The sequence below is a fragment of the Phalangium opilio genome, unplaced genomic scaffold (assembly GCF_054372755.1).
Source record: "Phalangium opilio isolate 3A_F unplaced genomic scaffold, DU_Popi_V2 ptg000039l_1, whole genome shotgun sequence".
NCBI classification, from domain to species: domain Eukaryota; kingdom Metazoa; phylum Arthropoda; class Arachnida; order Opiliones; family Phalangiidae; genus Phalangium; species Phalangium opilio.
Window position 1 is genome coordinate 851,541 of NW_028324162.1, and position 23,527 is coordinate 875,067.

The 23,527-nt window shown below is 43.8% G+C and overlaps 2 protein-coding genes across 2 annotated transcripts in view; both read right to left on the reverse strand.

Moving 5' to 3' along the window:
- Positions 1-2,497: 2,497 nt before the first annotated feature.
- LOC149680965 (uncharacterized) lies at positions 2,498-4,691 on the reverse strand. Its single transcript, XM_089834473.1, has 4 exons — positions 4,014-4,691; positions 3,633-3,809; positions 3,441-3,554; positions 2,498-3,239 (listed from the first exon to the last, which is right to left on the reverse strand). The coding sequence occupies exons 1-4, from the start codon at positions 4,451-4,453 to the stop codon at positions 2,498-2,500; spliced, it is 1,473 nt and encodes a 490-aa protein (XP_089690599.1). The 5' UTR covers positions 4,454-4,691.
- Positions 4,692-4,886: 195 nt separating this feature from the next.
- Positions 4,887-23,527, reverse strand: part of LOC149680966 (uncharacterized) — a 205,378-nt gene continuing 186,737 nt past the window's right edge. Inside the window, exon 2 of the mRNA XM_089834445.1 lies at positions 4,887-4,907. The gene's annotated coding sequence lies outside the window, so the exon portion shown is untranslated. The remainder of the gene's footprint in view (positions 4,908-23,527) is intronic.

A 23,527-nucleotide genomic window follows, 5' to 3' on the forward strand; every position in this document is an offset into this window, starting at 1 on the left:
TAAACGAGATTTTTGTGGTCGAAAATGATTAGTTCTAGGCTTGCTAACTTTCAATTTCATCGCTAAGCTTCTTTGTCACACTATATAAACTAGAAACTAGGGGTGTGCGAATACAACTTTTTGGGTATCAAACCGGTTATCGAATACCAAAAAATTTCCTTATCAAATACCGAATCGAATAGTTTATTCCAAATCGAATACCGAATAGTTGGGCCTTGGTAATTTTTTTCCTTCCCGATTAATCGCGAATATTTAACCCTAATATTCGCGAATACTACGCCAACTATTCGCGGTTAATCGGGTATTAACCCTAATATTTGCCAATAGTCAATACAAAGCAAGGAGAACATTTAGAAGCTCCTAAATTTCAAAATACCTCTCCTCATGGGTGGTCAAGTATTTCTTAAAATTTTCCTATGCACTTGCTGGTAGTTTTTGATGGGAGACAAATAAAATTGGGATGATATTTTTTTAAATAAGGTTGGTCTCTCTATTGCCAAGGACCTAAATTTATGGTAGTAGAACTTTAACCGAATAGTCAGTTCGGTATTCGATATTCGAATCGAATTGTGAAAATGGGCTTATCGAATACCGAATCGAATTATTCGGTTCGGTATTCGATCGAGTTATTCGATTGAAACGGTTAACCGCACACCTCTACTAGAAACGTCTTCGTTTGTCACGTAAGGTTTGAATTTTGTTATTGAATTATCAATTTATCTACCTCTTAGAGCCAGGTTTATGCATAAGCCTTTGCTTTTTACCTAGCTTCTCATCTGCTGGGAGCCACACCCTAAAGTGAAACCAAAACCTAAACGTTTATGTATACCTTCAGTTTCTTTGTTTGAATATAAAAGAAGCAGGTGTTTTGGGGCGCTTGGAGTTCAAAAACCTTATATATTAAGTATTTTAGAGATTTTTGGTTGTGAAAATAAAACTGAATTCCAAAATAGATCTCAATTTGTTTTAGTTACAGAATTTTTATGCGGTTTCAAACATTTTAAGAGAAAAATGTGTGAAATAATACCCTTTAGAATTGTATGTTTTTCTTTTTCCTTAAAAAATCTGGCAGCGTATAATAATATTTTTCATTAAGATTTTTGTATTTAAGAGATAGTAACTGGCCACATCGAAGATATTAACAATGAATATTAATAAATGCTTTAATTTATGTAAATATTATACTCGCCCTGAAAAAGTTTACTTTTCGTTGAAACCAATTAGCTAGGCAGCTAATATTTCCATTAGACTAGTCGTGTAATATCGAATACGTAGTTTAATATTTGAAATTGCTATAATTGATGCTCAACCTGTATGTTACTTGAAATATTCAAAGTACAAATTCTAAAGTGATTTTCGTTGAAAATGTATTAAAGAAATTTCAATACTAGGTATCAGTATCCTTTACTTTAAGCGAATGAAGCCTCGAGTTAAGGCTTGATCGTCGCAAAACCGTCGGGCCTCGAGTTAAAATTTGATCGTCGCAAAAGTGTCGGACCTCTTGCTGACAGGCGGTTAAGTCGACTCTAAAAAGTGTTGTATGAGGGTCGTATTTCATTCGTGTCGTAACAGTCGGTAAACCAGTGGGCCATCGTCCCACCGGGCGGACATTTCGATTCTCAAACCCTTACTCTACCTGCCCTTTACCGACGATTTACCGTTCCTATACTAAAAAGCCGCGAAATCGTCGGATTGAGCGCGGCTTTAGGTAGGCATAATGACGCCGACATATAGTCGGCCAACAGTCGTTTTATAGTCGCCTCATAACAGTCGGAAAACCGGCGGGCCGTCGTCCCGCCAGGCGGACATTTCGACTCTCAAACCCTTACTCTACCAGCCCTTTACCGACGATTTACCGTTCCTATACTAAAAAGCCGCGAAATCGTCGGATTGAGTGCGGCTTTATGTAGGCATAATGACGCCGACATATAGTCGGCCAACAGTCGTTTATAGTAGCCTCAAAACAGTAGGAAAACCAACGGGCCGTCGTCCCTCCAGGCGGACATTTTGACTTTCGAACCATTACTCTCCCGACTTATAAGTGACTTTTAACCAACTCGTCGGTAACACACAAGGCCGACCATGTAGGCCCTACGTCGGCAGTGCTACTAGGGTATTTTAATAGCTTCGTCGATTAAAAATAATTTTGTCCTACATCACTATCCCTTGAAAGAATTCATACCACGCTGTTGAAAGCAGTTTTAATAGCATTTTATTTGTTCAATTTTTTTAAATTTCACAAATTATGATCAATTTTTTTAAATTTCACAAATTATGATCAATTTTTTTAAATTTCACAAATTATGATCAATTTTTTTAAATTTCACAAATTATGATCAATTTTTTTAAATTTCACAAATTATGATCAATTTTTTTAAATTTCACAAATTATGATAAATTTTTTTAAATTTCACAAATTATGATAAATTTTTTTAAATTTCACAAATTATGAAATTTTTTTTTAAATTTCACAAATTATGATAAATTTTTTTAAATTTCACAAATTATGATTTCTCATGAAACTAAGAGCACTTAGAAAACTATTGATTCCATAATCATTCCCCACATTTCCATTTCTTGAAATATGCTCATTAAATTCATTAAGAAGATTTTCCGGTATGGGATTTTCAACATCAGGTACCTCAACTGTTGTCTCACTATCTTCCTCTGTTAGCGGGCCATTCCAATCAACACCAATATCTGCATTATTGTCCAGTTCTTCAAGTAAAGAGTAACTATTTCCAGTTAACATTCTCGAAATATATAACTGATAAGGAGAATAATTATGTTCTGTCCTCAGTGCGTGTCTGTTCCATTGTTCTTGAAACACGTTTAAACTCGTTTGAATTTTTGATTTGAAGGCCACGTGTAAGCAGTAAAGATGATTTTCATTGTTGACATCCAAAATATTTTCTTGTTCCAAAAATTTGAAAAGGTTATAATAGTGATTTGTACAGGAATCGAACAGATCGACCCAAAGCCTCTCAATTCTTTGGTTGTGGACACTCTTTCCGTAAATTATGCTTCCTCTGTTTTCACCTCGTTGTTGAACCATTAAGTTTCCAACAAGCACGTTTTCACCGCCTTGATCTGCTCTAACTCTACTTGGTAAACCAAATCGTTGTACAGCTTTTTCGAAAAGCTCAAGAACTGTTCTTGCTTTATTGTTAGTTTCTACTCCAAGGTAAACTATCATCCTTGAAAACCCATCAATCCCACCATGAATTACAAATTTCCACCTATTTAAAAAAAGTAGTCCTAATCAAAACCCTTGGTCATGCATAAAAATCTTCTACACCAGATTTTCAATTTTCGAATTTTTACTCCGTATTTTAACGAAAAATCTTCATATATATATATATATATATATATATATATATATATATATATATATATATATATATATATTCTAAAGCAATATAATATATCTAAAATTTAACCTTATTAGTCGATGGTTCCCATCAATATGCCAAAGTGAGTTTGGTCCAGCTACCCTATAGGTACGTCTTTGAATTGTATCACTCCATCGAAGAGCTAGTCCAAGTGGATCGAGTCTGACATAATTCGTTATTTATCAAGTTTTGCATAAAAAGAGTTAAGCAACAAATTTTAAACTTTGAATCTATATTTACCGTTGTAAAGACAACCTAACTCTCTCCCTCTGAACAAAATAGCCTTGTGATTCAAGTTGAGACATTATCATTTTAACACCCAAATGCCTGTTTCCTTCGATGATTGGTCTTATTAATTCATCTAATTCGTTATCATCAAACGAAACATAAAAACCTCGAACTGAAAGACCAAAATAACTGAAAAATTTAAAGGTATATACATTTACTCAAATATAGTTGCTCGCGTTTGAAAAAAGGTCTTAAAATTATTTTCATTGTCTAATCTCGGATTAAATAAAGCTTTCTATTATTATACCAAGGCCTAATTTAATTCTTTGGGTTTGACGTCAAATTTTCAAGAAAGGTCTTTTAAAAAGTAAAATCTCATAAATATCAACTTACGCCATCCTTCGATTTATAGTGGATTTAGATACGTGTAGCATTGTAGCAATTTTGGGAATCGAAAATTTATATTGAAGAAGAATCATTAATTGTTTTTTTTTAATATCATATCTCGGTGGTCCGCCTACTCCAGAGCTGACCCTTTGAACCACCAAATTGAGCTCAGCTTCTTGGTTAGTTGCTCCCAAATTAGCTACAACTCGTCTTAATTCAACCAAGGAATCCAAAACAGATGAAAATATTTCATCAGCTAAGGCTTCACGGGTTCTTGCAAAGTTCATGATAGTAAGAGTTAATCTTGTTTCGCAAGAGTCAAGTACATTTGAAGAGACACTGTCTGACTGTAGAAGTCTTACTACATCACGAATAGTATTTTGACACTGGGCAAGGAATGAATCTAAATTCAGAACCCTGTGCCTTCGCACATGTCGTGAAGGCATGTTTCTGAATTTCTATTTTACGAGGAGACTTCTGACTTACTGATACCGTTTTAGGAAGACTTCAGTTTGTTAATAATTACGAGTCTACGACGTAAACAAAATCACACCGTTTAAAATACCCATTGAAAACAGCACGAACTAATAAAGAAGATGCGCGTGCAGCTTGCGTCGTGGATCGCGTGATCGAGTGGGCTGTGCTCCAAAAAAGAACCTATAGTGTGCTACCAGACTTAGAAATAAGGATATTTTTTAAACTAGTCCTTGGGACCAGTGACCCCCCTAGTGTCCTAAATAATAAACTGGTCTCCGGAGTGGTCCCAGCCAAGTTCCGCTGTACGTCCCTGCCTCGGCGTGTCTTTTTCACGCAACGGGTTATTAACTCGTGGAATGGTCAACCCGTCAATAAACTTATTATTATTATTATTTGTTCTCCTATAGATTTGCAATTAATAAACTGGTCCCGATGGACCAGTAACCCCGACTTTTTGAATTAAAAAAATAGTCCAAGCAATTAATAAACTGGTTTTGGACCAGAGGACGTGTGCTATTTCTAAGTCTGGTGTGCTACCACGAAGCTATGGGGGGGAAACTGTGACGTCAATATAAGCTGACGACGTTTATACGGTGTGATTTACGTTCCTTGGGCGAGTGATTTACGCTCCTTGGGCGAGTGATTTACGCTCCTTGGGCGAGTGATTTACGCTCCTTGGGCGAGTGATTTACGCTCCTTAGGCGAGTGATTTACGCCACTTAGGCGAATGATTTACGCTCCTTAGGCGAGTGATTTACGCCACTTAGATAAGTGATTTAAGTTCTTTGGATGAGTGATTTACGCTCCTTGGATGAGTGATTTACGCTCCTTGGGCGAGTGATTTACGCTCCTTGGACGAGTGATTTACGCTCCTTGAGCGAGTGATTTACGCTCCTTGGGCGAGTGATTTACGCTCCTTGAGCGAGTGATTTACGCCACTTAGATAAGTGATTTACGTTCTTGGGATGAGTGATTTACGTTCTTTGGATGAGTGATTTACGCTCCTTGGGCGAGTGATTTACGCTCCTTGGACGAGTGATTTACGCTCCTTGAGCGAGTGATTTACGCTCCTTGGGCGAGTGATTTACGCTCCTTGAGCGAGTGATTTACGCCACTTAGATAAGTGATTTACGTTCTTGGGATGAGTGATTTACGCCACTTTGAGTGATTTACGCTCCTTGGGCGAGTGATTTACGCTCCTTGGGCGAGTGATTTACGCTCCTTAGGCGAGTGATTTACGCCACTTAGGCGAATGATTTACGCTCCTTAGGCGAGTGATTTACGCCTCTTAGGAGAATGATTTACGCCACTTAGATAAGTGATTTACGTTCTTTGGATGAGTGATTTACGCCACTTAGATAACTGATTTACGCTCCTTGGGCGAGTGATTTACGCTTCTTGGGCGAGTGATTTACGCTCCTTGGGCGAGTGATTTACGCTTCTTGGGCGAGTGATTTACGCTTCTTGGGCGAGTGATTTACGCTCCTTGGGCGAGTGATTTACGCCACTTAGGAGAGTGATTTACGCCACTTAGATAAGTGATTTACGTTCTTTGGATGAGTGATTTACGCCACTTAGGAGAGTGATTTACGCCACTTAGATAAGTGATTACGTTCTTTGGATGAGTGATTTACGCCACTTAGATAACTGATTTACGCTCCTTGGGCGAGTGATTTACGCTCCTTGGGCGAGTGATTTACGCTCCTTGAGCGAGTGATTTACGCCACTTAGGAGAGTGACTTACGCCACTTAGATAAGTGATTGACGTTCTTTGGATGAGTGATTTACGCCACTTTGATGAGTGAATTACGCTCCTTGGATGAGTGATTTACGCTTCTTGGGCGAGTGATTTACGTTTCTTGGGCGAGTGATTTACGCTCCTTGGGCGAGTGATTTACGCTCCTTGGGCGAGTGATTTACGCTCCTTGAGCGAGTGATTTACGCCACTTAGGAGAGTGACTTACGCCACTTAGATAAGTGATTTACGTTCTTTGGATGAGTGATTTACGCTCCTTGGATGAGTGATTTACGCTCCTTGGGCGAATGATTTACGCTCCTTGGACGAGTGATTTACGCTCCTTGAGCGAGTGATTTACGCTCCTTGGGCGAGTGATTTACGCTCCTTGAGCGAGTGATTTACGCCACTTAGATAAGTGATTTACGTTCTTGGGATGAGTGACTTACGTTCTTGGGATGAGTGATTTACGCTCCTTGGGCGAGTGATTTACGCTCCTTGGGCGAGTGATTTACGCTCCTTAGGCGAGTTATTTACGCCACTTAGGCGAATGATTTACGCTCCTTAGGCGAGTGATTTACGCCACTTAGGAGAATGATTTACGCCACTTAGATAAGTGATTTACGTTCTTTGGATGAGTGATTTACGCCACTTAGATAACTGATTTACGCTCCTTGGGCGAGTGATTTACGCTCCTTGGGCGAGTGATTTACGCTCCTTGGGCGAGTGATTTACGCTCCTTGAGCGAGTGATTTACGCCACTTAGGAGAGTGACTTACGGCACTTAGATAAGTGATTGACGTTCTTTGGATGAGTGATTTACGCCACTTTGATGAGTGAATTACGCTCCTTGGATGAGTGATTTACGCTCCTTGGGCGAGTGATTTACGCTCCTTGGGCGAGTGATTTACGCTCCTTGGGCGAGTGATTTACGCTCCTTGAGCGAGTGATTTACGCCACTTAGGAGAGTGACTTACGCCACTTAGATAAGTGATTTACGTTCATTGGATGAGTGATTTACACCACTTTGATGAGTGATTTATGCTCCTTGGGCAAGTGATTTACGCTCCTTGGGCGAGTGATTTACCCCACTTAGGCGAATGATTTACGCTCCTTAGGCGAGTGATTTACGCCACTTAGGAGAGTGATTTAAGCCACTTAGATAAGTGATTTAAGCCACTTAGATAAGTGATTTACGCCACTTAGATAAGTGATTTACGCCACTTTGATAAGTGATTTACGCTCCTTGGATGAGTGATTTACGCTCCTTGGGCGAGTGATATACGCTCCTTGGGCGAGTGATTTACGCTCCTTGGGCGAGTGCTTTACGCTTCTTGGGCGAGTGATTTACGCTCCTTGGGCGAGTGATTTACGCTCCTTGGGCGAGTGATTTACGCTCCTTGAGCGAGTGATTTACGCCACTTAGGAGAGTGACTTACGCCACTTAGATAAGTGATTTACGTTCTTTGGATGAGTGATTTACGCTCCTTGGATGAGTGATTTACGCTCCTTGGGCGAATGATTTACGCTCCTTGGACGAGTGATTTACGCTCCTTGAGCGAGTGATTTACGCTCCTTGGGCGAGTGATTTACGCTCCTTGAGCGAGTGATTTACGCCACTTAGATAAGTGATTTACGTTCTTGGGATGAGTGACTTACGTTCTTGGGATGAGTGATTTACGCTCCTTGGGCGAGTGATTTACGCTCCTTGGGCGAGTGATTTACGCTCCTTAGGCGAGTTATTTACGCCACTTAGGCGAATGATTTACGCTCCTTAGGCGAGTGATTTACGCCACTTAGGAGAATGATTTACGCCACTTAGATAAGTGATTTACGTTCTTTGGATGAGTGATTTACGCCACTTAGATAACTGATTTACGCTCCTTGGGCGAGTGATTTACGCTCCTTGGGCGAGTGATTTACGCTCCTTGGGCGAGTGATTTACGCTCCTTGAGCGAGTGATTTACGCCACTTAGGAGAGTGACTTACGGCACTTAGATAAGTGATTGACGTTCTTTGGATGAGTGATTTACGCCACTTTGATGAGTGAATTACGCTCCTTGGATGAGTGATTTACGCTCCTTGGGCGAGTGATTTACGCTCCTTGGGCGAGTGATTTACGCTCCTTGGGCGAGTGATTTACGCTCCTTGAGCGAGTGATTTACGCCACTTAGGAGAGTGACTTACGCCACTTAGATAAGTGATTTACGTTCATTGGATGAGTGATTTACACCACTTTGATGAGTGATTTATGCTCCTTGGGCAAGTGATTTACGCTCCTTGGGCGAGTGATTTACCCCACTTAGGCGAATGATTTACGCTCCTTAGGCGAGTGATTTACGCCACTTAGGAGAGTGATTTAAGCCACTTAGATAAGTGATTTAAGCCACTTAGATAAGTGATTTACGCCACTTAGATAAGTGATTTACGCCACTTTGATAAGTGATTTACGCTCCTTGGATGAGTGATTTACGCTCCTTGGGCGAGTGATATACGCTCCTTGGGCGAGTGATTTACGCTCCTTGGGCGAGTGCTTTACGCTTCTTGGGCGAGTGATTTACGCTCCTTGGGCGAGTGATTTACGCCACTTAGTTGAGTGATTTACGCCACTTAGATAAGTGATTTACGTTCTTTGGATCAGTCATTTACGTTCCTTGGGCGAGTGATTTACGCTCCTTGGGCGAGTGATTTACGCTCCTTGGGCGAGTGATTTACGCTCCTTGGGCGAGTGATTTACGCTCCTTGGGCGAGTGATTTACGCTCCTTAGGCGAGTGATTTATGCCACTTATGCGAATGATTTACGCTCCTTAGGCGAGTGATTTACGCCACTTAGATAAGTGATTCACGTTCTTTGGATGAGTGATTTACGCTCCTTGGATGAGTGATTTACGCTCCTTGGGCGAGTGCTTTACGCTCCTTGGGCGAGTGATTTACGCTCCTTGAGCGAGTGATTTACGCTCCTTGAGCGAGTGATTTACGCTCCTTGGGCGAGTGATTTACGATCCTTGAGCGAGTGATTTACGCCACTTAGATAAGTGATTTACGTTCTTGGGATGAGTGATTTACGCCACTTTGTGTGATTTACGCTCCTTGGGCGAGTGATTTACGCTCCTTGGGCGAGTGATTTACGCTCCTTAGGCGAGTGATTTACGCCACTTAGGAGAGTGATTTACGCCACTTAGATAACTGATTTACGCTCCTTGGGCGAGTGATTTCCGCTCCTTGGGCGAGTGATATACGCCACTTAGGCGAAGGATTTATGCTCCTTAGGCGAGTGGTTTACGCCACTTAGGAGAGTGATTTACGCCACTTAGATAAGTGATTACGTTCTTTGGATGAGTGATTTACGCCACTTAGATAACTGATTTACGCCACTTAGATAAGTGATTACGTTCTTTGGATGAGTGATTTACGCCACTTAGATAACTGATTTACGCTCCTTGGGCGAGTGATTTACGCTCCTTGGGCGAGTGATTTACGCTCCTTGAGCGAGTGATTTACGCCACTTAGGAGAGTGACGTACGCCACTTAGATAAGTGATTGCCGTTCTTTGGATGAGTGATTTACGCCACTTTGATGAGTGAATTACGCTCCTTGGATGAGTGATTTACGCTCCTTGTGCGAGTGATTTACGCTTCTTGGGCGAGTGATTTACGCTCCTTGGGCGAGTGATTTACGCTCCTTGGGCGAGTGATTTACGCTCCTTGAGCGAGTGATTTATGCCACTTAGGAGAGTGACTTACGCCACTTAGATAAGTGATTTACGTTCTTTGGATGAGTGATTTACGCCACTTTGATGAGTGATTTATGCTCCTTGGGCAAGTGATTTACGCTCCTTGGGCGAGTGATTCACCCCACTTAGGCGAATGATTTACGCTCCTTAGGCGAGTGATTTACGCCACTTAGGAGAGTGATTTAAGCCACTTAGATAAGTGATTTAAGCCACTTAGATAAGTGATTTACGCCACTTAGATAAGTGTTTTACGCCACTTTGATAAGTGATTTACGCTCCTTGGAAGAGTGATTTACTCTCCTTGGGCGAGTGATATACGCTCCTTGGGCGAGTGATTTACGCTCCTTGGGCGAGTGCTTTACGCTTCTTGGGCGAGTGATTTACGCTCCTTGGGCGAGTGATTTACGCCACTTAGTTGAGTGATTTACGCCACTTAGATAAGTGATTTACATTCTTTGGACGAGTGATTTACGCCACTTAGATAAGTGATTTACGTTCTTTGGATCAGTCATTTACGTTCCTTGGGCGAGTGATTTACGCTCCTTGGGCGAGTGATTTACGCTCCTTGGGCGAGTGATTTACGCTCCTTAGGCGAGTGATTTACGCCACTTAGATAAGTGATTCACGTTCTTTGGATGAGTGATTTACGCTCCTTGGATGAGTGATTTACGCTCCTTGGGCGAGTGATTTACGCTCCTTGAGCGAGTGACTTACGCTCCTTGAGCGAGTGATTTACGCTCCTTGGCCGAGTGATTTACGTTCCTTGAGCGAGTGATTTACGCCACTTAGATAAGTGATTTACGTTCTTGGGATGAGTGATTTACGCCACTTTGAGTGATTTACGCTCCTTGGGCGAGTGATTTACGCTCCTTGGGCGAGTGATTTACGCTCCTTAGGCGAGTGATTTACGCCACTTAGGAGAGTGATTTACGCCACTTAGATAACTGATTTACGTTCCTTGGGCGAGTGATTTACGCTCCTTGGGCGAGTGATATACGCCACTTAGGCGAAGGATTTATGCTCCTTAGGCGAGTGGTTTACGCCACTTAGGAGAGTGATTTACGCCACTTAGATAAGTGATTACGTTCTTTGGATGAGTGATTTACGCCACTTAGATAACTGATTTACGCTCCTTGGGCGAGTGATTTACGCTCCTTGGGCGAGTGATTTACGCTCCTTGAGCGAGTGATTTACGCCACTTAGGAGAGTGACGTACGCCACTTAGATAAGTGATTGCCGTTCTTTGGATGAGTGATTTACGCCACTTTGATGAGTGAATTACGCTCCTTGGATGAGTGATTTACGCTCCTTGGGCGAGTGATTTACGCTTCTTGGGCGAGTGATTTACGCTCCTTGGGCGAGTGATTTACGCTCCTTGGGCGAGTGATTTACGCTCCTTGAGCGAGTGATTTACGCCACTTAGGAGAGTGACTTACGCCACTTAGATAAGTGATTTACGTTCTTTGGATGAGTGATTTACGCCACTTTGATGAGTGATTTATGCTCCTTGGGCAAGTGATTTACGCTCCTTGGGCGAGTGATTTACCCCACTTAGGCGAATGATTTACGCTCCTTAGGCGAGTGATTTACGCCACTTAGGAGAGTGATTTAAGCCACTTAGATAAGTGATTTAAGCCACTTAGATAAGTGATTTAAGCCACTTAGATAAGTGATTTACGCCACTTAGATAAGTGATTTACGCCACTTTGATAAGTGATTTACGCTCCTTGGATGAGTGATTTACGCTCCTTGGGCGAGTGATATACGCTCCTTGGGCGAGTGATTTACGCTCCTTGGGCGAGTGCTTTACGCTTCTTGGGCGAGTGATTTACGCTCCTTGGGCGAGTGATTTACGCCACTTAGTTGAGTGATTTACGCCACTTAGATAAGTGATTTACGTTCTTTGGACGAGTGATTTACGCCACTTAGATAAGTGATTTACGTTCTTTGGATCAGTCATTTACGTTCCTTGGGCGAGTGATTTACGCTCCTTGGGCGAGTGATTTACGCTCCTTGGGCGAGTGATTTACGCTCCTTGGGCGAGTGATTTACGCTCCTTAGGCGAGTGATTTATGCCACTTAGGCGAATGATTTACGCTCCTTAGGCGAGTGATTTACGCCACTTAGATAAGTGATTCACGTTCTTTGGATGAGTGATTTACGCTCCTTGGATGAGTGATTTACGCTCCTTGGGCGAGTGATTTACGCTCCTTGGGCGAGTGATTTACGCTCCTTGAGCGAGTGATTTACGCTCCTTGAGCGAGTGATTTACGCTCCTTGGGCGAGTGATTTACGTTCCTTGAGCGAGTGATTTACGCCACTTAGATAAGTGATTTACGTTCTTGGGATGAGTGATTTACGCCACTTTGAGTGATTTACGCTCCTTGGGCGAGTGATTTACGCTCCTTGGGCGAGTGATTTACGCTCCTTAGGCGAGTGATTTACGCCACTTAGGAGAGTGATTTACGCCACTTAGATAACTGATTTACGTTCCTTGGGCGAGTGATTTACGCTCCTTGGGCGAGTGATATACGCCACTTAGGCGAAGGATTTATGCTCCTTAGGCGAGTGGTTTACGCCACTTAGGAGAGTGATTTACGTTCTTTGGATGAGTGATTACGTTCTTTGGATGAGTGATTACGTTCTTTGGATGAGTGATTACGTTCTTTGGATGAGTGATTACGTTCTTTGGATGAGTGATTTACGCCACTTAGATAACTGATTTACGCTCCTTGGATGAGTGATTTACGCTTCTTGGGCGGGTGATTTACGCTTCTTGGGCGAGTGATTTACGCTCCCTGGGCGAGTGATTTACGCTTCTTGGGCGAGTGATTTACGCTTCTTGAGCGAGTGATTTACGCCACTTAGATAAGTGATTTACGTTCTTTGGATGAGTGATTTACGTTCTTTGGATGAGTGATTTACGTTCCTTGGGCGAGTGATTTACGCTCCTTGGGCGAGTGATTTACGTTCCTTGGGCGAGTGATTTACGCTCCTTTGGCGAGTGATTTACGCTCCTTGGGCGAGTGATTTACGCCACTTAGTTGAGTGATTTACGCCACTTAGATAAGTGATTTACATTCTTTGGACGAGTGATTTACGCCACTTAGGTAAGTGATTTACGTTCTTTGGATCAGTCATTTACGTTCCTTGGGCGAGTGATTTACGCTCCTTGGGCGAGTGATTTACGCTCCTTGGGCGAGTGATTTACGCTCCTTAGGCGAGTGATTTATGCCACTTAGGCGAATGATTTACGCTCCTTAGGCGAGTGATTTACGCCACTTAGATAAGTGATTCACGTTCTTTGGATGAGTGATTTACGCTCCTTGGATGAGTGATTTACGCTCCTTGGGCGAGTGATTTACGCTCCTTGAGCGAGTGACTTACGCTCCTTGAGCGAGTGATTTACGCTCCTTGGGCGAGTGATTTACGTTCCTTGAGCGAGTGATTTACGCCACTTAGATAAGTGATTTACGTTCTTGGGATGAGTGATTTACGCCACTTTGAGTGATTTACGCTCCTTGGGCGAGTGATTTACGCTCCTTGGGCGAGTGATTTACGCTCCTTAGGCGAGTGATTTACGCCACTTAGGAGAGTGATTTACGCCACTTAGATAACTGATTTACGTTCCTTGGGCGAGTGATTTACGCTCCTTGGGCGAGTGATATACGCCACTTAGGCGAAGGATTTATGCTCCTTAGGCGAGTGGTTTACGCCACTTAGGAGAGTGATTTACGCCACTTAGATAAGTGATTACGTTCTTTGGATGAGTGATTTACGCCACTTAGATAACTGATTTACGCTCCTTGGGCGAGTGATTTACGCTCCTTGGGCGAGTGATTTACGCTCCTTGAGCGAGTGATTTACGCCACTTAGGAGAGTGACGTACGCCACTTAGATAAGTGATTGCCGTTCTTTGGATGAGTGATTTACGCCACTTTGATGAGTGAATTACGCTCCTTGGATGAGTGATTTACGCTCCTTGGGCGAGTGATTTACGCTTCTTGGGCGAGTGATTTACGCTCCTTGGGCGAGTGATTTACGCTCCTTGGGCGAGTGATTTACGCTCCTTGAGCGAGTGATTTACGCCACTTAGGAGAGTGACTTACGCCACTTAGATAAGTGATTTACGTTCTTTGGATGAGTGATTTACGCCACTTTGATGAGTGATTTATGCTCCTTGGGCAAGTGATTTACGCTCCTTGGGCGAGTGATTTACCCCACTTAGGCGAATGATTTACGCTCCTTAGGCGAGTGATTTACGCCACTTAGGAGAGTGATTTAAGCCACTTAGATAAGTGATTTAAGCCACTTAGATAAGTGATTTACGCCACTTAGATAAGTGATTTACGCCACTTTGATAAGTGATTTACGCTCCTTGGATGAGTGATTTACGCTCCTTGGGCGAGTGATATACGCTCCTTGGGCGAGTGATTTACGCTCCTTGGGCGAGTGCTTTACGCTTCTTGGGCGAGTGATTTACGCTCCTTGGGCGAGTGATTTACGCCACTTAGTTGAGTGATTTACGCCACTTAGATAAGTGATTTACGTTCTTTGGACGAGTGATTTACGCCACTTAGATAAGTGATTTACGTTCTTTGGATCAGTCATTTACGTTCCTTGGGCGAGTGATTTACGCTCCTTGGGCGAGTGATTTACGCTCCTTGGGCGAGTGATTTACGCTCCTTGGGCGAGTGATTTACGCTCCTTAGGCGAGTGATTTATGCCACTTAGGCGAATGATTTACGCTCCTTAGGCGAGTGATTTACGCCACTTAGATAAGTGATTCACGTTCTTTGGATGAGTGATTTACGCTCCTTGGATGAGTGATTTACGTTCCTTGGGCGAGTGATTTACGCTCCTTGGGCGAGTGATTTACGCTCCGTGGGCGAGTGATTTACGTTCCTTGGGCGAGTGATTTACGCTCCTTTGGCGAGTGATTTACGCTCCTTGGGCGAGTGATTTACGCTCCTTGGGCGAGTGATTTACGCTCCTTGAGCGAGTGATTTACGCTCCTTGAGCGAGTGATTTACGCTCCTTGGGCGAGTGATTTACGTTCCTTGAGCGAGTGATTTACGCCACTTAGATAAGTGATTTACGTTCTTGGGATGAGTGATTTACGCCACTTTGAGTGATTTACGCTCCTTGGGCGAGTGATTTACGCTCCTTGGGCGAGTGATTTACGCTCCTTAGGCGAGTGATTTACGCCACTTAGGAGAGTGATTTACGCCACTTAGATAACTGATTTACGTTCCTTGGGCGAGTGATTTACGCTCCTTGGGCGAGTGATATACGCCACTTAGGCGAAGGATTTATGCTCCTTAGGCGAGTGGTTTACGCCACTTAGGAGAGTGATTTACGTTCTTTGGATTAGTGATTACGTTCTTTGGATGAGTGATTACGTTCTTTGGATGAGTGATTACGTTCTTTGGATGAGTGATTACGTTCTTTGGATGAGTGATTTACGCCACTTAGATAACTGATTTACGCTCCTTGGATGAGTGATTTACGCTTCTTGGGCGGGTGATTTACGCTTCTTGGGCGAGTGATTTACGCTTCTTGGGCGAGTGATTTACGCTTCTTGAGCGAGTGATTTACGCCACTTAGATAAGTGATTTACGTTCTTTGGATGAGTGATTTACGTTCTTTGGATGAGTGATTTACGTTCCTTGGGCGAGTGATTTACGCTCCTTGGGCGAGTGATTTACGTTCCTTGGGCGAGTGATTTACGCTCCTTTGGCGAGTGATTTACGCTCCTTGGGCGAGTGATTTACGCTCCTTAGGCGAGTGATTTACGCCACTTAGACGAATGATTTACGCTCCTTAGGCGAGTGATTTACGCCACTTAGATAAGTGATTTACGTTCTTTGGATGAGTGATTTACGCTCCATGGATGAGTGATTTACGCTCCTTGGGCGAGTGATTTACGCTCCTTGGACGAGTGATTTACGCTCCTTGAGCGAGTGATTTACGCTCCTTGGGCGAGTAATTTACGCTCCTTGAGCGAGTGATTTACGCCACTTAGGAGAGTGACTTACGCCACTTAGATAAGTGATTGACGTTCTTTGGATGAGTGATTTACGCCACTTTGATGAGTGAATTACGCTCCTTGGATGAGTGATTTACGCTCCTTGGGCGAGTGATTTACGCTTCTTGGGCGAGTGATTTACGCTCCTTGGGCGAGTGATTTACGCTCCTTGGGCGAGTGATTTACGCTCCTTGAGCGAGTGATTTACGCCACTTAGGAGAGTGACTTACGCCACTTAGATAAGTGATTTACGTTCTTTGGATGAGTGATTTACGCCACTTTGATGAGTGATTTATGCTCCTTGGGCAAGTGATTTACGCTCCTTGGGCGAGTGATTTACCCCACTTAGGCGAATGATTTACGCTCCTTAGGCGAGTGATTTACGCCACTTAGGAGAGTGATTTAAGCCACTTAGATAAGTGATTTAAGCCACTTAGATAAGTGATTTAAGCCACTTAGATAAGTGATTTACGCCACTTAGATAAGTGATTTACGCCACTTTGATAAGTGATTTACGCTCCTTGGATGAGTGATTTACGATCCTTGGGCGAGTGATATACGCTCCTTGGGCGAGTGATTTACGCTCCTTGGGCGAGTGCTTTACGCTTCTTGGGCGAGTGATTTACGCTCCTTGGGCGAGTGATTTACGCGACTTAGTTGAGTGATTTACGCCACTTAGATAAGTGATTTACGTTCTTTGGATGAGTGATTTACGCCACTTAGATAACTGATTTACGCTCCTTGGGCGAGTGATTTAAGCTTCTTGGGCGAGTGATTTACGCTCCTTGGGCGAGTGATTTACGCTTCTTGGGCGAGTGATTTACGCTACTTGGGCGAGTGATTTACGCTCCTTGGGCGAGTGATTTACGCCACTTAGGAGAGTGATTTACGCCACTTAGATAAGTGATTTACGTTCTTTGGATGAGTGATTTACGCCACTTAGGAGAGGGATTTACGCCACTTAGATAAGTGATTACGTTCTTTGGATGAGTGATTTACGCCACTTAGATAACTGATTTACGCTCCTTGGGCGAGTGATTTACGCTCCTTGGGCGAGTGATTTACGCTCCTTAGGCGAGTGATTTACGCCACTTAGGCGAGTGATTTACGCTCCTTAGGCGAGTGATTTACGCCACTTAGGCGAATGATTTACGCTCCTTAGGCGAGTGATTTACGTCACTTAGATAAGTGATTTACGTTCTTTGGATGAGTGATTTACGCTCCTTGGATGAGTGATTTACGCTCCTTGAGCGAGTGATTTACGCTCCTTGGACGAGTGATTTACGCTCCTTGAGCGAGTGACTTACGCTCCTTGGGCGAGTGATTTACGCTCCTTGAGCGAGTGATTTACGCCACTTAGATAAGTGATTTACGTTCTTGGGATGAGTGATTTACGCTCCTTAGGCGAGTTATTTACGCCACTTAGGCGAATGATTTACGCTCCTTAGGCGAGTGATTTACGCCACTTAGGAGAATGATTTACGCCACTTAGATAAGTGATTACGTTCTTTGGATGAGTGATTTACGCCACTTAGATAACTGATTTACGCTCCTTGGGCGAGTGATTTACGCTCCTTGGGCGAGTGATTTACGCTCCTTGAGCGAGTGATTTACGCCACTTAGGAGAGTGACTTACGCCACTTAGATAAGTGATTGACGTTCTTTGGATGAGTGATTTACGCCACTTTGATGAGTGAATTACGCTCCTTGGATGAGTGATTTACGCTTCTTGGGCGAGTGATTTACGCTTCTTGGGCGAGTGATTTACGCTCCTTGGGCGAGTGATTTACGCTCCTTGGGCGAGTGATTTACGCTCCTTGAGCGAGTGATTTACGCCACTTAGGAGAGTGACTTACGCCACTTAGATAAGTGATTTACGTTCTTTGGATGAGTGATTTACGCTCCTTGGATGAGTGATTTACGCTCCTTGGGCGAGTGATTTACGCTCCTTGGACGAGTGATTTACGCTCCTTGAGCGAGTGATTTACGCTCCTTGGGCGAGTGATTTACGCTCCTTGAGCGAGTGATTTACGCCACTTAGATAAGTGATTTACGTTCTTGGGATGAGTGACTTACGTTCTTGGGATGAGTGATTTACGCTCCTTGGGCGAGTGATTTACGCTCCTTGGGCGAGTGATTTACGCTCCTTAGGCGAGTTATTTACGCCACTTAGGCGAATGATTTACGCTCCTTAGGCGAGTGATTTACGCCACTTAGGAGAATGATTTACGCCACTTAGATAAGTGATTTACGTTCTTTGGATGAGTGATTTACGCCACTTAGATAACTGATTTACGCTCCTTGGGCGAGTGATTTACGCTCCTTGGGCGAGTGATTTACGCTCCTTGGGCGAGTGATTTACGCTCCTTGAGCGAGTGATTTACGCTACTTAGGAGAGTGACTTACGGCACTTAGATAAGTGATTGACGTTCTTTGGATGAGTGATTTACGCCACTTTGATGAGTGAATTACGCTCCTTGGATGAGTGATTTACGCTCCTTGGGCGAGTGATTTTCGCTCCTTGGGCGAGTGATTTACGCTCCTTGGGCGAGTGATTTACGCTCCTTGAGCGAGTGATTTACGCCACTTAGGAGAGTGACTTACGCCACTTAGATAAGTGATTGACGTTCTTTGGATGAGTGATTTACGCCACTTTGATGAGTGAATTACGCTCCTTGGATGAGTGATTTACGCTCCTTGGGCGAGTGATTTACGCTTCTTGGGCGAGTGATTTACGCTCCTTGGGCGAGTGATTTACGCTCCTTGGGCGAGTGATTTACGCTCCTTGAGCGAGTGATTTACGCCACTTAGGAGAGTGACTTACGCCACTTAGATAAGTGATTTACGTTCTTTGGATGAGTGATTTACGCCACTTTGATGAGTGATTTATGCTCCTTGGGCAAGTGATTTACGCTCCTTGGGCGAGTGATTTACCCCACTTAGGCGAATGATTTACGCTCCTTAGGCGAGTGATTTACGCCACTTAGGAGAGTGATTTAAGCCACTTAGATAAGTGATTTAAGCCACTTAGATAAGTGATTTAAGCCACTTAGATAAGTGATTTACGCCACTTAGATAAGTGATTTACGCCACTTTGATAAGTGATTTACGCTCCTTGGATGAGTGATTTACGATCCTTGGGCGAGTGATATACGCTCCTTGGGCGAGTGATTTACGCTCCTTGGGCGAGTGCTTTACGCTTCTTGGGCGAGTGATTTACGCTCCTTGGGCGAGTGATTTACGCGACTTAGTTGAGTGATTTACGCCACTTAGATAAGTGATTTACGTTCTTTGGATGAGTGATTTACGCCACTTAGATAACTGATTTACGCTCCTTGGGCGAGTGATTTACGCTTCTTGGGCGAGTGATTTACGCTCCTTGGGCGAGTGATTTACGCTTCTTGGGCGAGTGATTTACGCTACTTGGGCGAGTGATTTACGCTCCTTGGGCGAGTGATTTACGCCACTTAGGAGAGTGATTTACGCCACTTAGATAAGTGATTTACGTTCTTTGGATGAGTGATTTACGCCACTTAGGAGAGGGATTTACGCCACTTAGATAAGTGATTACGTTCTTTGGATGAGTGATTTACGCCACTTAGATAACTGATTTACGCTCCTTGGGCGAGTGATTTACGCTCCTTGGGCGAGTGATTTACGCTCCTTAGGCGAGTGATTTACGCCACTTAGGCGAGTGATTTACGCTCCTTAGGCGAGTGATTTACGCCACTTAGGCGAATGATTTACGCTCCTTAGGCGAGTGATTTACGTCACTTAGATAAGTGATTTACGTTCTTTGGATGAGTGATTTACGCTCCTTGGATGAGTGATTTACGCTCCTTGAGCGAGTGATTTACGCTCCTTGGACGAGTGATTTACGCTCCTTGAGCGAGTGACTTACGCTCCTTGGGCGAGTGATTTACGCTCCTTGAGCGAGTGATTTACGCCACTTAGATAAGTGATTTACGTTCTTGGGATGAGTGATTTACGCTCCTTAGGCGAGTTATTTACGCCACTTAGGCGAATGATTTACGCTCCTTAGGCGAGTGATTTACGCCACTTAGGAGAATGATTTACGCCACTTAGATAAGTGATTACGTTCTTTGGATGAGTGATTTACGCCACTTAGATAACTGATTTACGCTCCTTGGGCGAGTGATTTACGCTCCTTGGGCGAGTGATTTACGCTCCTTGAGCGAGTGATTTACGCCACTTAGGAGAGTGACTTACGCCACTTAGATAAGTGATTGACGTTCTTTGGATGAGTGATTTACGCCACTTTGATGAGTGAATTACGCTCCTTGGATGAGTGATTTACGCTTCTTGGGCGAGTGATTTACGCTTCTTGGGCGAGTGATTTACGCTCCTTGGGCGAGTGATTTACGCTCCTTGGGCGAGTGATTTACGCTCCTTGAGCGAGTGATTTACGCCACTTAGGAGAGTGACTTACGCCACTTAGATAAGTGATTTACGTTCTTTGGATGAGTGATTTACGCTCCTTGGATGAGTGATTTACGCTCCTTGGGCGAGTGATTTACGCTCCTTGGACGAGTGATTTACGCTCCTTGAGCGAGTGATTTACGCTCCTTGGGCGAGTGATTTACGCTCCTTGAGCGAGTGATTTACGCCACTTAGATAAGTGATTTACGTTCTTGGGATGAGTGACTTACGTTCTTGGGATGAGTGATTTACGCTCCTTGGGCGAGTGATTTACGCTCCTTGGGCGAGTGATTTACGCTCCTTAGGCGAGTTATTTACGCCACTTAGGCGAATGATTTACGCTCCTTAGGCGAGTGATTTACGCCACTTAGGAGAATGATTTACGCCACTTAGATAAGTGATTTACGTTCTTTGGATGAGTGATTTACGCCACTTAGATAACTGATTTACGCTCCTTGGGCGAGTGATTTACGCTCCTTGGGCGAGTGATTTACGCTCCTTGGGCGAGTGATTTACGCTCCTTGAGCGAGTGATTTACGCTACTTAGGAGAGTGACTTACGGCACTTAGATAAGTGATTGACGTTCTTTGGATGAGTGATTTACGCCACTTTGATGAGTGAATTACGCTCCTTGGATGAGTGATTTACGCTCCTTGGGCGAGTGATTTTCGCTCCTTGGGCGAGTGATTTACGCTCCTTGGGCGAGTGATTTACGCTCCTTGAGCGAGTGATTTACGCCACTTAGGAGAGTGACTTACGCCACTTAGATAAGTGATTTACGTTCATTGGATGAGTGATTTACACCACTTTGATGAGTGATTTATGCTCCTTGGGCAAGTGATTTACGCTCCTTGGGCGAGTGATTTACCCCACTTAGGCGAATGATTTACGCTCCTTAGGCGAGTGATTTACGCCACTTAGGAGAGTGATTTAAGCCACTTAGATAAGTGATTTAAGCCACTTAGATAAGTGATTTAAGCCACTTAGATAAGTGATTTACGCCACTTAGATAAGTGATTTACGCCACTTTGATAAGTGATTTACGCTCCTTGGATGAGTGATTTACGCTCCTTGGGCGAGTGATATACGCTCCTTGGGCGAGTGATTTACGCTCCTTGGGCGAGTGCTTTACGCTTCTTGGGCGAGTGATTTACGCTCCTTGGGCGAGTGATTTACGCCACTTAGTTGAGTGATTTACGCCACTTAGATAAGTGATTTACGTTCTTTGGATCAGTCATTTACGTTCCTTGGGCGAGTGATTTACGCTCCTTGGGCGAGTGATTTACGCTCCTTGGGCGAGTGATTTACGCTCCTTGGGCGAGTGATTTACGCTCCTTGGGCGAGTGATTTACGCTCCTTAGGCGAGTGATTTACGCCACTTAGGCGAATGATTTACGCTCCTTAGGCGAGTGATTTACGCCACTTAGATAAGTGATTCACGTTCTTTGGATGAGTGATTTACGCTCCTTGGATGAGTGATTTACGCTCCTTGGGCGAGTGCTTTACGCTCCTTGGGCGAGTGATTTACGCTCCTTGAGCGAGTGATTTACGCTCCTTGAGCGAGTGATTTACGCTCCTTGGGCGAGTGATTTACGATCCTTGAGCGAGTGATTTACGCCACTTAGATAAGTGATTTACGTTCTTGGGATGAGTGATTTACGCCACTTTGTGTGATTTACGCTCCTTGGGCGAGTGATTTACGCTCCTTAGGCGAGTGATTTACGCCACTTAGGAGAGTGATTTACGCCACTTAGATAACTGATTTACGCTCCTTGGGCGAGTGATTTACGCTCCTTGGGCGAGTGATATACGCCACTTAGGCGAAGGATTTATGCTCCTTAGGCGAGTGGTTTACGCCACTTAGGAGAGTGATTTACGCCACTTAGATAAGTGATTACGTTCTTTGGATGAGTGATTTACGCCACTTAGATAACTGATTTACGCTCCTTGGGCGAGTGATTTACGCTCCTTGGGCGAGTGATTTACGCTCCTTGAGCGAGTGATTTACGCCACTTAGGAGAGTGACGTACGCCACTTAGATAAGTGATTGCCGTTCTTTGGATGAGTGATTTACGCCACTTTGATGAGTGAATTACGCTCCTTGGATGAGTGATTTACGCTCCTTGGGCGAGTGATTTACGCTTCTTGGGCGAGTGATTTACGCTCCTTGGGCGAGTGATTTACGCTCCTTGGGCGAGTGATTTACGCTCCTTGAGCGAGTGATTTATGCCACTTAGGAGAGTGACTTACGCCACTTAGATAAGTGATTGACGTTCTTTGGATGAGTGATTTACGCCACTTTGATGAGTGAATTACGCTCCTTGGATGAGTGATTTACGCTTCTTGGGCGAGTGATTTACGCTTCTTGGGCGAGTGATTTACGCTCCTTGGGCGAGTGATTTACGCTCCTTGGGCGAGTGATTTACGCTCCTTGAGCGAGTGATTTACGCCACTTAGGAGAGTGACTTACGCCACTTAGATAAGTGATTTACGTTCTTTGGATGAGTGATTTACGCTCCTTGGATGAGTGATTTACGCTCCTTGGGCGAGTGATTTACGCTCCTTGGACGAGTGATTTACGCTCCTTGAGCGAGTGATTTACGCTCCTTGGGCGAGTGATTTACGCTCCTTGAGCGAGTGATTTACGCCACTTAGATAAGTGATTTACGTTCTTGGGATGAGTGACTTACGTTCTTGGGATGAGTGATTTACGCTCCTTGGGCGAGTGATTTACGCTCCTTGGGCGAGTGATTTACGCTCCTTAGGCGAGTTATTTACGCCACTTAGGCGAATGATTTACGCTCCTTAGGCGAGTGATTTACGCCACTTAGGAGAATGATTTACGCCACTTAGATAAGTGATTTACGTTCTTTGGATGAGTGATTTACGCCACTTAGATAACTGATTTACGCTCCTTGGGCGAGTGATTTTCGCTCCTTGGGCGAGTGATTTACGCTCCTTGGGCGAGTGATTTACGCTCCTTGAGCGAGTGATTTACGCCACTTAGGAGAGTGACTTACGCCACTTAGATAAGTGATTTACGTTCATTGGATGAGTGATTTACACCACTTTGATGAGTGATTTATGCTCCTTGGGCAAGTGATTT